General features: G+C 44.8%; 1 protein-coding gene across 3 annotated transcripts in view; it reads left to right on the top strand.

The window, feature by feature from the left end:
- DAPK2 (death associated protein kinase 2) overlaps window positions 1–14,836 on the top strand; it is a 42,498-nt gene that overhangs the window by 7,222 nt on the left and 20,440 nt on the right. For 2 of the 3 annotated variants that reach the window (XM_064668410.1, XM_064668408.1), the window contains exon 4: window positions 11,311–11,532. The exons of the other annotated variant lie outside the window; for it this stretch is intronic. In XM_064668410.1, the coding sequence (XP_064524480.1) occupies window positions 11,311–11,532 (222 nt within the window). The remainder of the gene's footprint in view (window positions 1–11,310; window positions 11,533–14,836) is intronic. 3 annotated transcript variants of the gene reach the window in all.

Here is a 14,836-nt window from a genome sequence, read left to right as displayed (position 1 = left end):
AGCTTTTCATCCATAAAGGCTAATCTGCAGGTATTAATTACAGCTGTAATTACCACCTGTAATCATGCTTCACCATAAGCACCTGCTGAAACACTCTGCTGGGTGTGTGGGCTGGACACACAGGGCTCCCCCAGCCCTAAGTAACATGCAGAGCTCTGGGTGAGGAGAGCTGCTGTCCAGCCCTCCAGTGTTTTCCTTTTTAACATGTAAATAGCTAAATTAGGGCTATAGACACATTGGCTTCTTTCCCAATGTCTGGCAGTTGGTTTTGATAAATAACTGTGTATGTGCAATTACCCTTTTTCAAGGGCCAATAATTTAGTTCCATTAAAACACTTCAGTTGAAGCTGTTTGCCTGCCAAATCTTTTTTTTTTCACTCTCAGCTGTTTCACCTTTAGAGTTGGTAAGAAAAACTTCTTTTAAGGGGAATGGGGTTCGTTTGGTTGTTTGTTTTCCATTCCCTTCCCTCTCAGGAAGGCCTTAACTATTAACTTTTCTGTACTTGCTTACTTTTGAGTACTGACTAGCACTGAGTGTGCACTGACAGTGCAAACCTGACCACAGTGAGCAGTGTAGGAATTCAGTGTGTGTGTGTGCAGGGTGTAATTGCTGTGGTTTTTTAACCTAGGGGGCCCTAGTATGTGCTGGAACAGTCAAACTGCCAGAGGGAGAGACTGGAGACTGAGTAGCTTAATTTTAATTTGGTTTCCGAATTGGATTTGGGAATCTGTTGAGATGATGAACATCACTCTCCTCTTCAAACTGATGGATATTTGGCACTTTGAATGGAGGGGTTGTTGAAGCAACAGTGGTAGAGGCTGGCCATTGCTGTTGAATCACCCTGAGAGGCCTCAGGCTGTGTGGTCAGAGCAGCCCTCCTCCTCCCCTGGCTGCAGGTACAATGGCACACTGTCTTTGGCAGAGTATTTTCACTTTCACGTGTGAGGAGCCCTGCAGAGCTCTTGTTTCAGCTCTGTGTCACCTGGTTCATCATACCTGTATATCTCTGAGCAGGAGCTACTGATAAGGGCCAGTGATAAATGATATCTTGCTTTGTTAGAAGCAGAATAACATGCTGGACAGATTGCAGTGACTGATGTGTTCCACTGCTGACTGATGCCCTTAGAACCTGGGGATGCCTTTTATTAGTTCACTGTGTTTGCAACAAGCTGTTGGTTGCTGGCAGGTAAAAGGGCTCCTTTATTGTAATTTTGGCAGCAGGAGTCACTTAGAAAACTGTTTCCAAACCCCGTCTGTGAAGAGTCTGTCCTGTTCTCGTCCTCCTGAGCCTGTGACTTCTTGAGAGCAAAAGTAGTTGTTAATACAGGACTAAATCCTTGTTCTGGCTCAGCCATAAGATGGAATGGAGGATGTCACTGCCAGAGCCAGCACCTGCTTGACTGTTTGCACAGCACCAGGGAAGGGATGCTCCCGTGCCACAGCAAATGCTGCTTCCCAGGGCCGAGCTGGGTCTGGGCTGGAGGTGACATGAGACATTCCTGTCCTTGGGCAGCAAAGGCTCCTCAGCCCCCCCTGTGCAAACCCTGCAAACAGCATTTGTGACTCCTCAAGCAGACCCCCTCACGGTCCCTGCTGGGCTGGCAGCAGCTCAGAGGGTGCTCTGAGGGCAGTTGTGTCTGGGCAGTGGTGTGAGAGCAGGCCCTCTGCAGGAAGGGGGAGCAGGTTTTCCATAGCTGCAACTGCGTGTGGAACTCGCTGCTTGGCTCCAACATTCCCTCAGTCTTTCAAATATTAATCTTAGGTTTACAGCTCTGTTGCTCAATTTCTCCAAAGGGTAAAGGCAGGGAACGATGAGTCAGGTACTTGGTGTTGGAGCAAGTTGCTGATGGCCTTGTCCCTTGTAGCAGCTGAATGTGTGCAATACTTGAAATACACACATATAACCAAGTTACTTCCCCCATATCAGCCAGTTTGCAAGTCTGAAGTCTGTGTGGACTGAGGTTCTCTAGCCACAGCTGAAAGGGAACCTAAAAAGAGGAGCCTATGAAATGAATTTAGCACATTGTTTCCACATCATAAGCAAATAATAGAGCTTACTGCTAGGATATTCAAATTAATTTCTTTCTTTGTCAAAATTGATGGCAAGAAAAGGAGAGAGTTTAGGAAACTTATTTGAAAATGAATATGTATGAGGATTTATTTAAAAAGCCCTCAGTTTTACTAGGCTGACAGTCTAGAAGAGGTAGAAAGCCACACGGACTGAAGTGATCAGTGCCTGCAGAGGTATTAGGAGATTGTCTTCTCTCTCCTCCTCTCCCAAGGGTGCTAGATAGTGTGATTTGGGAGTACCTTTTTTAGTCCTCCCCAGCATTTAATGCTGTCACTCTTTGCAGGCGTCAGACTCTCTGGCAGATTGAGTTTTTCTGTGCCTGAGCTGTTGATCAAAAATAGATGCCTCAAAACTTATTTTTCACAGAATGTTTTCAATATGGATCCCTTTGTAAATGTGAGTTTGTGTTGCTAAACGCCTGTTTTATTCAAGTAAGGAAAAACTGCATCCTTTAATTTTGATTTTAATAAACTTTGTGAGAAACATTAACAGATTTACCTGTTTTGAGCAGGATCCTGGTCTAAGCCCTTTGCAGGAACGTTGCAGCAGATCATTCTTAATTTATAAAAGGCTGTACCACAGAGCCATTAATCTCTTTCCTAAATGTGCTGCCAGCCAGGCTGTGAGAGCTGTTGACATTTGTGCCTCCTGGGCAGTGTCACTGTTACAGGTCTGAGGGTGGGAAGTGCCACGGAGCTGTCCCAAAGTGTTCTGTGCCAGTGCCCACTGCGAAGGTGTGTCCCTGCAGGGAGGTGTGAGGGTGGCAGTGTCCTGGGGCAGTGTCCTGCTCCCTGCAGCTCAGCTCTGCAGCGTGGGAGGGCTCACACTGAACAGGGGCACTCCACAAACCCCAGAGGGATGTTTGTGGGCGTGGAAGTCTCCCCTCTTCACTGTGGGAAGGAGCTCTGCCTTCCTCCAGCGTGGGCCAGCCTTTCCAGTGGCCACTCCAGTCTCTGGCCTCTCTTACTGACTGGGAGCTGTGCTTATCCCTCACTCCTGGTTCAGTCAATGCCTTCATGCCAGAGATAATCACTGTGATTTCTCTTGGTTAGTTTGGGCATAATTGAGTCTTCCTTTCTCAGCCCCTGCAGAGTGAGGCTGAGAGAAGGATAAAGCCAAGCTCAATCTTTCATCAATGGCTCATCATCCCTCCTGTAGTCCCCCCTCTCCAGCTACAGATTCCTACCTCCTCCTTGCCTTGAGACAGGGAAACCCTTTCTTCTGGGTGAAGCCTTAAAGGACAGCAAATAAAACATTTCACCAGTGGTGATGGGACCTTGGAGCCTGCCACACAATCACTGTTCTGACAGGGGAACTACCAAATATTTATTTATGTTGTGAAACAAAAAGCAGAGATAACTGTAGGGGAGGAACTTGGAAATCCAGGATAAAAAGCCATGTCACCCAGCTAGTTGGACTCTCCCTGTAAACACAGGGGTGTGATTGCAGCTGGGAAATTTTCCCTTACCACACCAGGCAGGATCTTCATACCAGGCATTGTTTTCTATCTATAGAAATTGTTCAGTATTGTGCTTTCTCAGACCTTAACTCTGTTCTTAGATTAATTTGTACTTTAAATTAATTCTTTAAATTTTGAAGAATAACCTTGGATTATTTTATCCTACAACACACACAAAGCAAGTCTTTGCATTAGATGCAAAATGTAAATTTAGTTCTTGAGGACTAACCAGCACCTCTCTTAATGTTTCTTGTTACAAATCTTCTAAATCGTGTGTTTCATGGATAATGAATCTTCTGCTGAAGCAGTTCTGGGATGCAGTACTTGGTCAGGATCACTGGGATTGTAATCAGCTGTCTGAAACAGTCGCTGGTTTTGGACTTTTTCTTTTTATATTCTTTATATTCTCAGAGTAAGTGCTCTTAGCTTATTCCTTTTTTAAACAGATTTCCCTCTTAATTTTCAGTGTTACTTTAACTATTTCCGAAATATTTTGATTTGTCACAGAAAGTGCAGAGAAAATGGGAGGTTTTTTTTGCTTAGATTTTTTTTCTAGAACAAAGCTGCTCTGCCTACAGTAACTGAAAAGATCTGGCCTTGGTGATTTAGACCTGGCCTTGGCCTTACTTTGTGACAAAGTCATGCATTCCTTATCACCAGCACCCACCTGGATGATGGAAGTGATCTCAGTGTATTGCCTTAGTCCATGTCTGGCTTTGAAAGTATAATTAGAGCTGAGTGACCTCCTTGGTCGTGTTCAGGAAGCTCAAATTCTGTAATGTCTTTAACTCTGAATATTAAGCAGAATATTAACCCCAGGAAAAAACATTGAAGACTAATTCCAGGAAAAAACACTGAATTTTACCCCGTCTTTGCCTTGCCATTTTTGTGAAAATGAAACCATTTTTTCCGGTTTGTGTTGAGGGAGAAATCAGATGGAAATTTGAACAGCTGAGAGAATAGACTCTGTATAGTATTCACTCCATGCTTTTGAAATGAAAGCTGTTACCTATGAGTAAAAATGCACATGACATACACATAGTGCAGCTCAGCACTGGGCTGACAGTCCCAAAGCATTGGGCACATTATTGGCATGACCATTATTGGCACATTATTAGCACGACCATTATTGGCACTTGTCTGATGGTCAAGCTTCATTTATCTCAGGTGACATCTGTGAATCATAGTTAAAACTCTGCAGCAGCAGTTTTGAACCCGAGTGAAAACCTGTTGTAAGAGCTGAGCAGTGAAATGGGAGTCTCAGCAACCCTTTGTGGTTTCGGCCTTACAGATCATTTCCTCAAGTCTTGATTAAGATGCCAGCATAATTTCCCTCTGTTTGCTACACGGGGAAGGAGAAAAATCCTTTAACCTTTTGACCATACAATGGCCCCATTCAATGTACCTGCCCCAGGAATATTCCTTTCAGTCCATATCTGGCTGGGTTTGGGCCTTTAAATGCCCAGGTACAGTGTGCTGACCTTCTGTGTGTGTGTTACGTAGACCCTGGTGTTGCTCCACTTAGCAAAAGGAACAACTTATCAAATCAGCTGTTCCTGCTGAGCATGAGTCAGCTCTGACCTTCCCCAGCGCTCTGGACTCTGCTCATTGCCACTCCAAGTGCTGATACTCGATCTAAAAGCCGAGTCTGATAAGCGGGGAGAATTTTTCATCGTGTGCATTTTATTGTTGAGGCTCAGGTGGCACAAAGAGCTTGCCAGGCTGTCAGGGAGCCACCAGAACCGCTGTGCTCAGGCTGTGTCACTGCAGACTCTGCACCTCCCCGCTCAGGAGCCACATCGATTGTCACTGCAGGACTGGGAGGCTTCCAAAAACCCCGGACAGCTTCGGGAGCTGCCGGTGATGCTTCGGGAGGTGACAGATTTCTTGTGGCTCAGGGCTGAGGCCCCCATGTGGTGTTCTAGGGGCTGCAAGGCCGAGCCCGTTACTGTGCTGAGAGCTTGTGATGACTCCTAGCACGGATCAGAAACATTACATTTATCAAACTTCCTTTGCGTTTCAAATTGTTTATTTTCTCCCTGCTTATTCCTATAAAGCAGATCCTTCTGAGTGCACATTCCTCTGCTCTTCTGACTCGTTCCTGGCCCTGGACACGGAGGGTCAGGGTGTGTTGGTGACCTGTGTGTGAGCTGGAGGGAGGTGGGGATGGAAGGTGCCAGGCAGGGACATTATCACAGACCGTCCAAAGGTGCTCAGCACTTCCCTCTCAGGAGTATTGAAACTCACCCTCCACACTCAGTCAGTAAAACACGAGTTGTCAGTGAAAATAAGTGTTTTTAAAAGTGGCAGCTGTTTGGTTTTTTTTCCTCTTTCTACTGCTTTTTAGTAGTCAAGCAAAATTCCTGTTAAACGCTCCATTCAGAAAATCTGGGATCATTCCATTATAGTCTGGCATCTACCACAGTTTAGGTTCTGTGTAGTTGCTTTAGGAGAGGTAGCTGCTTTTTTTGCATTTTTTTGGAGGAAAAGAAAAAACACAAGTAAACCAAAACTCATTTTTATTTGCAGTTTAAACAAAAGTACAGTGATATTTATGACAATCTTATTTTTAAAGCTCTTTATGAAGTTATAGGAGGTGTCAGCAGAGTATTTAACAGATTAAGGTTTGGGGTCTTTTTTTTTAGTTTCATTCCATAAAATCTTATGGAAACAGCAAGATGCTTTCCCTTCAGTGGCCTTGCCATGCTAGGATTGCTGGTTTGTTGTTTCAGCTCTTGCACTGTAGTTTCTTTGTAAATACCATGCTGTTGGACTTGCTATTTATTCCCTACTTAGGTTAAATATCTGCTGTACAAAATCCTGGTTTAGTCTAAAAAAACCCCTCTATATAAAGTAAAATGTAGTGCAAATTATTGCCCTTTACAGAAGGCTTCTGGGTCTTTTTGGTCATGACCACAAACTTCCTGCAAAAACCCTTCAGCAAAAGCTTTTATGCACGTTTTGTGAACCTTTTGTGGCCTTTGATTGAGCTGTGCTTCATAAATGAGCTGGGAGCATAAGAAATTAAGTTGTTACCAGCAGACCCCTGTCCTCTCTGCTGGGAAGAGCCTGGCAGTGCAGTCACAACCAGCAGAAGTCTCCTTGGAAAGTGTAAGCAGAGAGGGAGGAGAGCATTTAGCTTAATAAAATTCCAATCATTTTGAACAGATCAAGCCTGAAATAGCTGTTATCCTCTCAAATTCAAGGAAGGCCTTCAGCAAGAATTCTCAGGGGCTTTGCTTTGGAAGTTAACAAAAAGACAACCATAAATGGATAAATTTATTTGTGTGGGTTTTTTCCAAGAAAAAGAAACAGGAATGAAAAAGATTGGAAAGTAACAAGATGCAGACTTTCTAAGCTTGAGATGACCAATCCCACTTTAACAGTGGCAGAAAGGCACGGTGAACAAAACTGTTGACATAAAACCAGCTGCTGTTACTGAGAAGGAATTACCCTTCTTTGCTGAAACTAAATAAAGCAGCCTCTTGAATCTAGAGAAGCCCTGTGTTCAGATTGGCTAAACAGTATTGTTGTGATTCTGTTCGTGTCTATTAACTGAAGAATGTACACATGATGGTTTCATAACATATTTTTACGGATCTCTAACTGTAGATTGTGCAATATTAAAGCAAAGGGTGCTTTAAGAACCCTTAAGGACAACAGAAGGTGACTCTGACTTGGCTTGTGTCATAAACTGTAAAGTAACTGATTGCTGTGTCAATAAACATAAAGAAAATTGTTTTCAGAGTTCAAGATACAGTGTTGACTCAGAGCTCAGAGAGTATCTGACACTGGAGAGAGTGTCTTTTTAATTTCTTGCTGTCAAAGTACCAGGCACAATTTATCATCCAGTTAGGGAAGGAGACCAAATGACTGGCAGACTTTGCAAAGTCTAGTAAACCTTAAATTAATGCTCTAAGCACAGGCAACCACATATGTGAATGACATCCTTTGTCTTTCTTTGGGATGGGGTTTGTAACAGCAAATAAACCCTTTCAGGCTTGCATTCCCACCACTGAATGTCTCCCCACACCTGCTGTAGGTAAAAACCAACATCAGAGAAGAGTGAGAGGTATTTATGGCACCATTCAAGTAAAAAAAACTGTAGAAAAAGTCTTGGTGTCTTGCTCTGTGCAGTGGGCTGTGATTGTACCCTTCCAACTTTCACAGCAGTCTGCAGGTGAATCTGGGCAGTTAAAGAAAGTGGTTGAGAACAGCTTGTGAATAAAAATAGGAATGATTGTAGTTGCAATTATAGTGCTATCTAGAGACATGAAATCAGTTTGTAGGTCCAGCTTGTATGCTCAGCCCATATAATGTTTTTGATTTTTGAGCAGCATTACCTGCATTTTACAGGCTTTGGGAAATGAAGTACAGAAGGACTGAGGTGTTGTTTTCCATCAAGTGTGCAGGAACCTAATTACTGTGAAGTCAGTGGGAGGCTGGTGCCTAAAATCCCTTGCAAATCTATTCCTAAGTAAATTGTCCTGGCTCATGGAGGGAGTTGAGTGTCACTTCTTGAGTGGCAGAATGCCAGAGCACTGTCCTCTGCCAGGTTCAGTTATTTTTCAAAGAACTTGTTGAAAACATATTTCAGAGTAAAGTGTATCTGTCAGCGTGTTCAAAAGTATCATCTCTTTTAGGGGAATTTCAAGCTTTAACAACTACCAAAATAACAATAACAATAAAAAAATTCATCTTTTTTAGAATTCTTTAGCAAATTAAATGAAGATGAATATGATAGGACATTCCAACCTGGAGCTGCCATGTAAGGTTCTGCCCCAGAGCATTACCCTCCACAACCTGTGTTAAAAGTAGGCCTCGAAAAAAGAGCAAGAACTTATCCTGTTATTCTGGATTGTCCAGTTTCTCTCTTCCCACATCCTTTCCACATCCTCTCCTGAATCCTGTGATTAAATGAGCTGACCTTGTGCTCCTCTACAGTTTCTGAAATTAGACTCCAAACCCACCCAGTAACATTGCCTCTGTGTTCTTATTAGTGACAAATTACTGCCTCTGTTTTCTCAGTGACAAATCTCCTAGATGATAGTAGCAATGCAAATTATAGGTTGTCTTCATTTCTGGGATGAATTCCATCATTAATGGTGGACAGATTTGATGTTGTACCTAATTATATTACAAGTGACAGGATGCAGCTGCTGTTGTTCATAGTCATGAGCTGTTACCACAGTTGAGCACAGCCTGTGCTGAGTGTGTGACAGGCTGTTGTACAGCTGTCCAAAACATTTCTGAAAGGGAACAGACTTAACTGCCTGGGGAAAAAAAAAGAAATTAGGAATCATAGTATCATTAAGGTTGGAAAAGATCTCTTAAGATCAGTGTCCAAGGCGTGTGCAGCCAATTTCTCCAGGAAAATGCTGGGGGAGACATTCTGAGCTCCAGGTAGACACATCCAGAAGTGTCACCCTCTGGGCTTATCCTGTGTGTGTTGTAAATACAGCTGCTCATGACCCAAGTCATCCTCATTTCAGCCATATACTAAGCCCAGGAATTCTGGCAAGGTCTTTTGCTGAAATTTGGCCATCTGAGCTGTGAAATGGAGTTTCAAGGCTAAGCTCAGGCACAAATGCCCCCTGTGAAATGGAGTTTCAAGGCTAAGCTCAGGCACAAATGCCCCCTGTGAAATGAACTGAATGGCTTCATTTCTCAGGGCTGTAAACTTGGGTTTACAGAAGGTGCAGAGACACTGTTGTCTTGGTGCTTGACCTTACAAGCTCTGTGGTTAACAAGAAATCCAAAGTGTGTCGACTGTGATTGTAAAATCCTCTTTTTTCCTGGCTGTGCAGGCCTCCACATGAACTATCCATTGGTAATTGCACTCTGTCTTTAATGTCCTGGGCTAGGGAATTGTGCATTTATATTATTCCCCGTGGCTTCAACATCTACTCAGTCACAAACTGGCTCAGTAAAGACTGTCTGCAAAAGCCTGTTTTCCAGAGCTACAGAAAATAGCATGAAAACTGGGATAGGAGCAGGAGTGTGTGTGTTGGTGGGTACACATGCAGGGGAGCAATAGCAGGTCACAAGGGAATGGGTATTGTGATAAATAATTGTCCCAGACTATAACTGTGTGAAAGGAGAAGACAGGAATTCCTACACCGTGCCATTATTATTTTTCGTGAGTTTTTGTGTAAACAAAAATACACAAAATCTGCAGTATCCCTGTGCAAAGGTGACCATGTTTGTTCCCATGATCAGCACTCGTAAAAAAAGTCTTTTCTCCCTGACTTTGCTGGCAGAATTTATATCCCCAGAGAGAATTCAAGGAAGCAAACACAGAAATATTGGTGCCGTGTCTCTTTAGGAAGTCTGGACCAAGCAAGATGCACGTCTTGCAAAATATGGTCAGACAAGCAAAAAACCCGTGAAACCCGTGTTATACACCAACAGCTCTCAGCACTGCACAGCAAACTCTTCCAGCAGAATGTTTAAGGCAAGTTTGGGGATTTTGTAGGAGGAATTTCTCTAGGGTTTGCAGGTAATGAGAAAATCAGGAGAAATGTGAATCAATTAATGCATTTGACAAATGGCCACAGTCCATTTGTGAATGATTTGTCCTAAAGGGATAAGGACCCTTGTCCCATCTGTTCCTGCCTCTCTCCTCAGAAGTGTTCAGGACCCATATTAAAATGAAAACCCCAGAGCAGTACTTCAGGCTGGCTTTTGTTTGAACCCTTTGAAATGAGGGGCTGCCTCTGCCGTGGAGTGTTGGCTCTTGAGAGCAGCTGAGCACTGAGTGACAGCCTTCATTTTTAATTTCTCTGCCTTTGTAGTTTGAGGACAGACTCCAATCAGATGTCTGTGCTGATGAAGCACGAAGTACAGCATGTAGTACATCTCTCATTTACCAAGCCAGTGGAGGATACAATAATATTGAAAACAGGAACAGCTGTGGGTGCACTTCATGAGTTTGTTTGTGATTCTTATCAAGAGATCCTGTCTGGTGAAATCACAGTAGCTAAAGGTTAAGGTTACCTGTAAGATCAGTCTTTTCCTTGCAAGTCTGGACATGATGACCTGAGTGAGGAAGTATCTGATACTAAATGTGTATTCTGGGACTGGAGATCTGCCAATCCTTAGGAGATAAGGGGGAAATTTTGCAGTGGCACTTCTTTAGGAGCCACAGTGAAGAAAATGTTGTTACCAAACTGTAGGTACGTGGCCTTTAACCTTAGTGCAGCCCCTGTACTGTTTGGTACAGTGGGAAATTCTCTGTCCTTGAGGTGCACTGAGATACTGCTCTTACTCTAGTTACATTTACACCTAAATTATCAAGTGAAGTGCAGAAATATTGAATGAACCATTCTTTTATTTGAAAACTGGTTACTGGAGGCCAGTTTCTACATTTCCAGAGGGTTATCAATCCTTTGAGTGCTTCTCTAGAGATTATTCCTAAGGCAGATATTTGAATGCATGCATGTCCTTTCAGAACATCCAGTGGTGCACTGCAGACTTGAAGGTCTTAAACACTGCCCAGTGAAGGAGAGGTGGCTTGAACCTTTTGGGGCAGATCTGATTCTGTTTTTTAGAGGTTGTAACATCTGCCCTCCCTTTTGCCAGATGTTGTTTGGCTTTGCTAAATTTCAGACACAGTGGGAGGCTGCCTTATGCTCCACTGCCTTTAAGTGCAGAATTGCAACAGTCCTCTCTGTTGGACCAGAACAAGCTCAGCAGTGCTGCTCAGGCCTTGCAGGGTCAAGCTTATTTGGGAAGCTGTGATTATCTGAAAGCCTTTTTGTCACCTTCTTGCCCCTGCAGCGGCCAGTTTGCCATAGTGAAGAAGTGTCAGGAGAGGAGCACGGGTGTGGAATACGCCGCCAAGTTCATCAAGAAGCGGCAGAGCCGGGCGAGCCGGCGCGGGGTGAGCCGGGAGGAGATCCAGAGGGAGGTCACCATCCTGCAGCAGGTCCTGCACCCCAACATTGTCAAACTGCACGACATCTACGAGAACAAGACGGATGTGGTCCTCATCCTGGAGCTGTGAGTAAGGGCACTGCCCTCCAGGGATGGGGGAGGGCAGCGGTAACTGGGAAGCACTGCAGAAGCTGCCGGAACACATCATCATCATCATCATCATCATCATCATCATCATCATCATCATCATGGCTGGGCTTCGCAAAGGAAGATTTGGGGAGGGCTCTACCCACATTTGTTACAAACATGCTGGTGGCTGAAAAGGCCAATACAAGACAGGCATGGCCGGTTCCAAAAGGCACAGCAGAAAGACTCCTTAGGTGGTACATTCTGCAGGGCACGATTCTTTCTGCATTGTCTTTTCTCCTCAAGGGTGATCCTGCTGCGTTCTCAAAGGAAGCAGCAGCGTTATAGATGGTGTGTCTCCAGACCTCCCGATTGGAGGCCAGAGTAGACCAGTGATGATGATCAATATGGCCAAGGCTGAGATGTTGTTTCAGGCAGTCCTTGTATCTCCTCTTTGGGGCTCCTCTCCTGTGGCAGCCGGTGGCAAGTTCACCATAGAGCAGGATCTTAGGGAGGCCGTGGTTGGTCCTTCATCCTGGAGACATGCCCTGCCCAGCTCAGCTGTGTTCTCAGCAACATGGCCTCAATGCTTGTGACTGCTGCCTGTTCTAGAACAGATGTGTTGGTCACATCATCTGACCAGTGGATGTTTAGGATTGTTCGGAGGCAGCGTTGATGGAAGCGTTCCAGGAGTCACAGGTGGTGGTGGTAGATGACCCATGATTTGGATCCATATAAGAGAGTAGACAGCACTATGGCTCTGTAAACACTGATCTTGGTGCTTTTCTTCAAGTGTTTGTTTCGCCAAACTCTTTTCTGAAGCCGGAACACACGGGCACAGATAATGGAGCTGCATTCCCAGGCCTCACCTGAGTGAGGTTGCTGGTAAACAGTCCCCCCTTTATCCATGTGCCCTGGGGATACAGGTGCACCTTAATGGCAGCTGAGGTCATTTGACACCAAGCCAGGGAGTGTTGTCAACTTGAAAACAGTTTGCTAACAGAGGGATTACCTCATGTCTGCCTCCTGCTGCCCTGCCATGAACTTTGGAGGAAGTACAAGTGGCCACTGAAAGCTCACTTCATTTTCCCTCCTGCTTTCACACGTGGGAGGCTATCAAACCCTTTGCAGAATTTGCAGCCATTCTCACTACTCCCATGTTTTCCTCATTTAGATGAGCTAAGGGAAAAGAGGAGAGGAGGGCAAGGGAAGAGGTTTTTTAATCCCTAGTCTTTGACTGTCAAGGATGAATAGCAGCAGGATGGAAGGGAAGCAGAGCTGCTTACTCCTCCCTCATGCCACCACGTGAGGGGAGCAAACCCCTGCCATTTAGGTCCTGTGACAAGTGAACCTCCTAACCAAGCAATCTGTGGGCTGCTGTAGCCTCACCCCACCATGCAAAGTGATGCAGTTTTTCAGTGTGTGTGAGGCATGGAATACACAGTCACCATGGCTGAAGTGATGTAGACCATCTGTTCCCTGGGGAACCAGCCTTGACCTTGGGCATGGAATCCAAGCAACAAGGCTTTTATCCCTGAGCGAGATGAAGTAACCACTGGCTTTCTAGGGGAGCCAGCATTCAGGCCAGGCAGCATTCCTGGAGATTACTGGGACTGGAGGATGGCATATGAGTAATGATGAGCATCTGTTACCTTTGACTTCTGTGTCTATGGCCAAATGTTGATCTCTGCAGCCATGCTCTGGAAGGCAGGAAGGGAACTTGCTTTTTCTGACTGGCAGCCACTTTGGGCTAAAACAACCTCCTATTTCATCCCCTTCTGCTTTTTCCTGTCCTCACGTGCCCTGACACGTTCTGTGTGTCCTTTTGTCAGGCTCTAACATACTGCTCAAAGTCTGGGTGCAGCACAGTTTTGACCTGATTAAGGCCTCTGCATTCAGCTGCTGTGTACAAATTGAGGATGATGATAATTGCTAATAAAGGTAATTAAATTGTCTGTAAATAGATGATCTCTCTCCCTCTGACACTCTGCTCTGTCTCATACTCCCTGCAGTTTATCAAGGTAAGCTTACAGCACCTGGCCAACCACTCTTATGTTAATCTACAGTGGACTTCAGCCTCAAAAAAATGTCCCCAGTATTGTTGGTTAATTGAAGAAGCCGCTCTGGTGTTTAAAAGAGGCTTTGTCCAAAATGTTGACCCTTTCCCAAACTGCCTGTGCTGGCACAGGTGAGGCTGTCTCCTCCTCACCCAGGGGTCACTCCCACTCCCACTCCTGTCCCAGAGCAGGAGGAGCAGTGCCAGCTCCACTGCTGTGAAGTGCAGTGTGGCAGGTGCACAGTGTGTCCTTCCTTGTGCACATTGTTCAGGCATTTCCTCCCCACAGCTTTTTGTGACTTTGCTGTTCTGTGTCCCCTGGGCCCTGCCTGGAGCCTGCCTTGCCCAAACAGCAGCAGCCTGAGGCAGGTTTGATGGGCACCCCAGTCTCCTCTACTGGGAGGTGTCAGGGCTGTGTACACAAAGCAGCTCCTGCCAAGAAATGAGACAGTGTTGTTGTTTACTTTTCCTTCCAAGCCCCATGAAAGACAAAGGTATCATTTTCTCTCTTCCTTGCTGTGGCAATAAGGTGACCTGGTGTAAGGGAAGGAGATGGAACCAGAGGAAGGAAATTTTCTGTGACCTTTGAGAAAGGAGCATTTGCAGGTGGTGATGTTCATCCTCCCTAGATGTTCAAATGTAACTTGTGGTGCAGTTATGAGTGTTGTACTGCAAAGGAATTAGTGCTGAAGTGGTTTTTGGGTTGTTTTTTTGGGGGGGATTCCATAATGGCTGGCTTCTGGGATTGCAGAGGGTTTCTCTGAGTTCAGGTGCATAACATGAATAAGAATGATCCTGCACTAAACTGCTTACCACTCTCTAGGTACAATTTACTCAAACCTGGTTTTAAAGCCTGAATCTTTTGTTAGTGAGAAATCATCACATCTCTTCTACTGAATTTCCCCTTGGATTACTCTTTTAAGATCTCTACAGGTTAGGCTAATGTGTTAGGCTATACTACAAGAGACTGGAGATTGTCATGTATGCCAATCTCTGACCTTCAGAAAATGAGATGTTCATGTGGTTTTGGTAGGAGGGAGTCTTTTGCTGATAAAGTAACAAAGGGACTTCAAACTCCCTGGATCTTTTCGTGTTGCTTCCTGGTTTATTTTTAATGTTTTGTTCTGTACCTTGGAAAGCCCCTTCTCCAGCCTGATTCACGGTTAGTGTGAACTAGAGGGAAGTGGGAAAATAGATCAAGGAGCTCCCAAGTAAATCCCCTGTGACCTTCATTCTTGCAGGCTGCAC

The sequence above is a fragment of the Pseudopipra pipra genome, chromosome 12 (assembly GCF_036250125.1).
Source record: "Pseudopipra pipra isolate bDixPip1 chromosome 12, bDixPip1.hap1, whole genome shotgun sequence".
In the NCBI taxonomy this organism is placed as follows: Eukaryota; Metazoa; Chordata; class Aves; order Passeriformes; family Pipridae; genus Pseudopipra; species Pseudopipra pipra.
The sequence above is the reverse complement of the archived record's forward strand: the minus strand, read 5'-3'. Positions and strand labels throughout refer to the sequence as shown.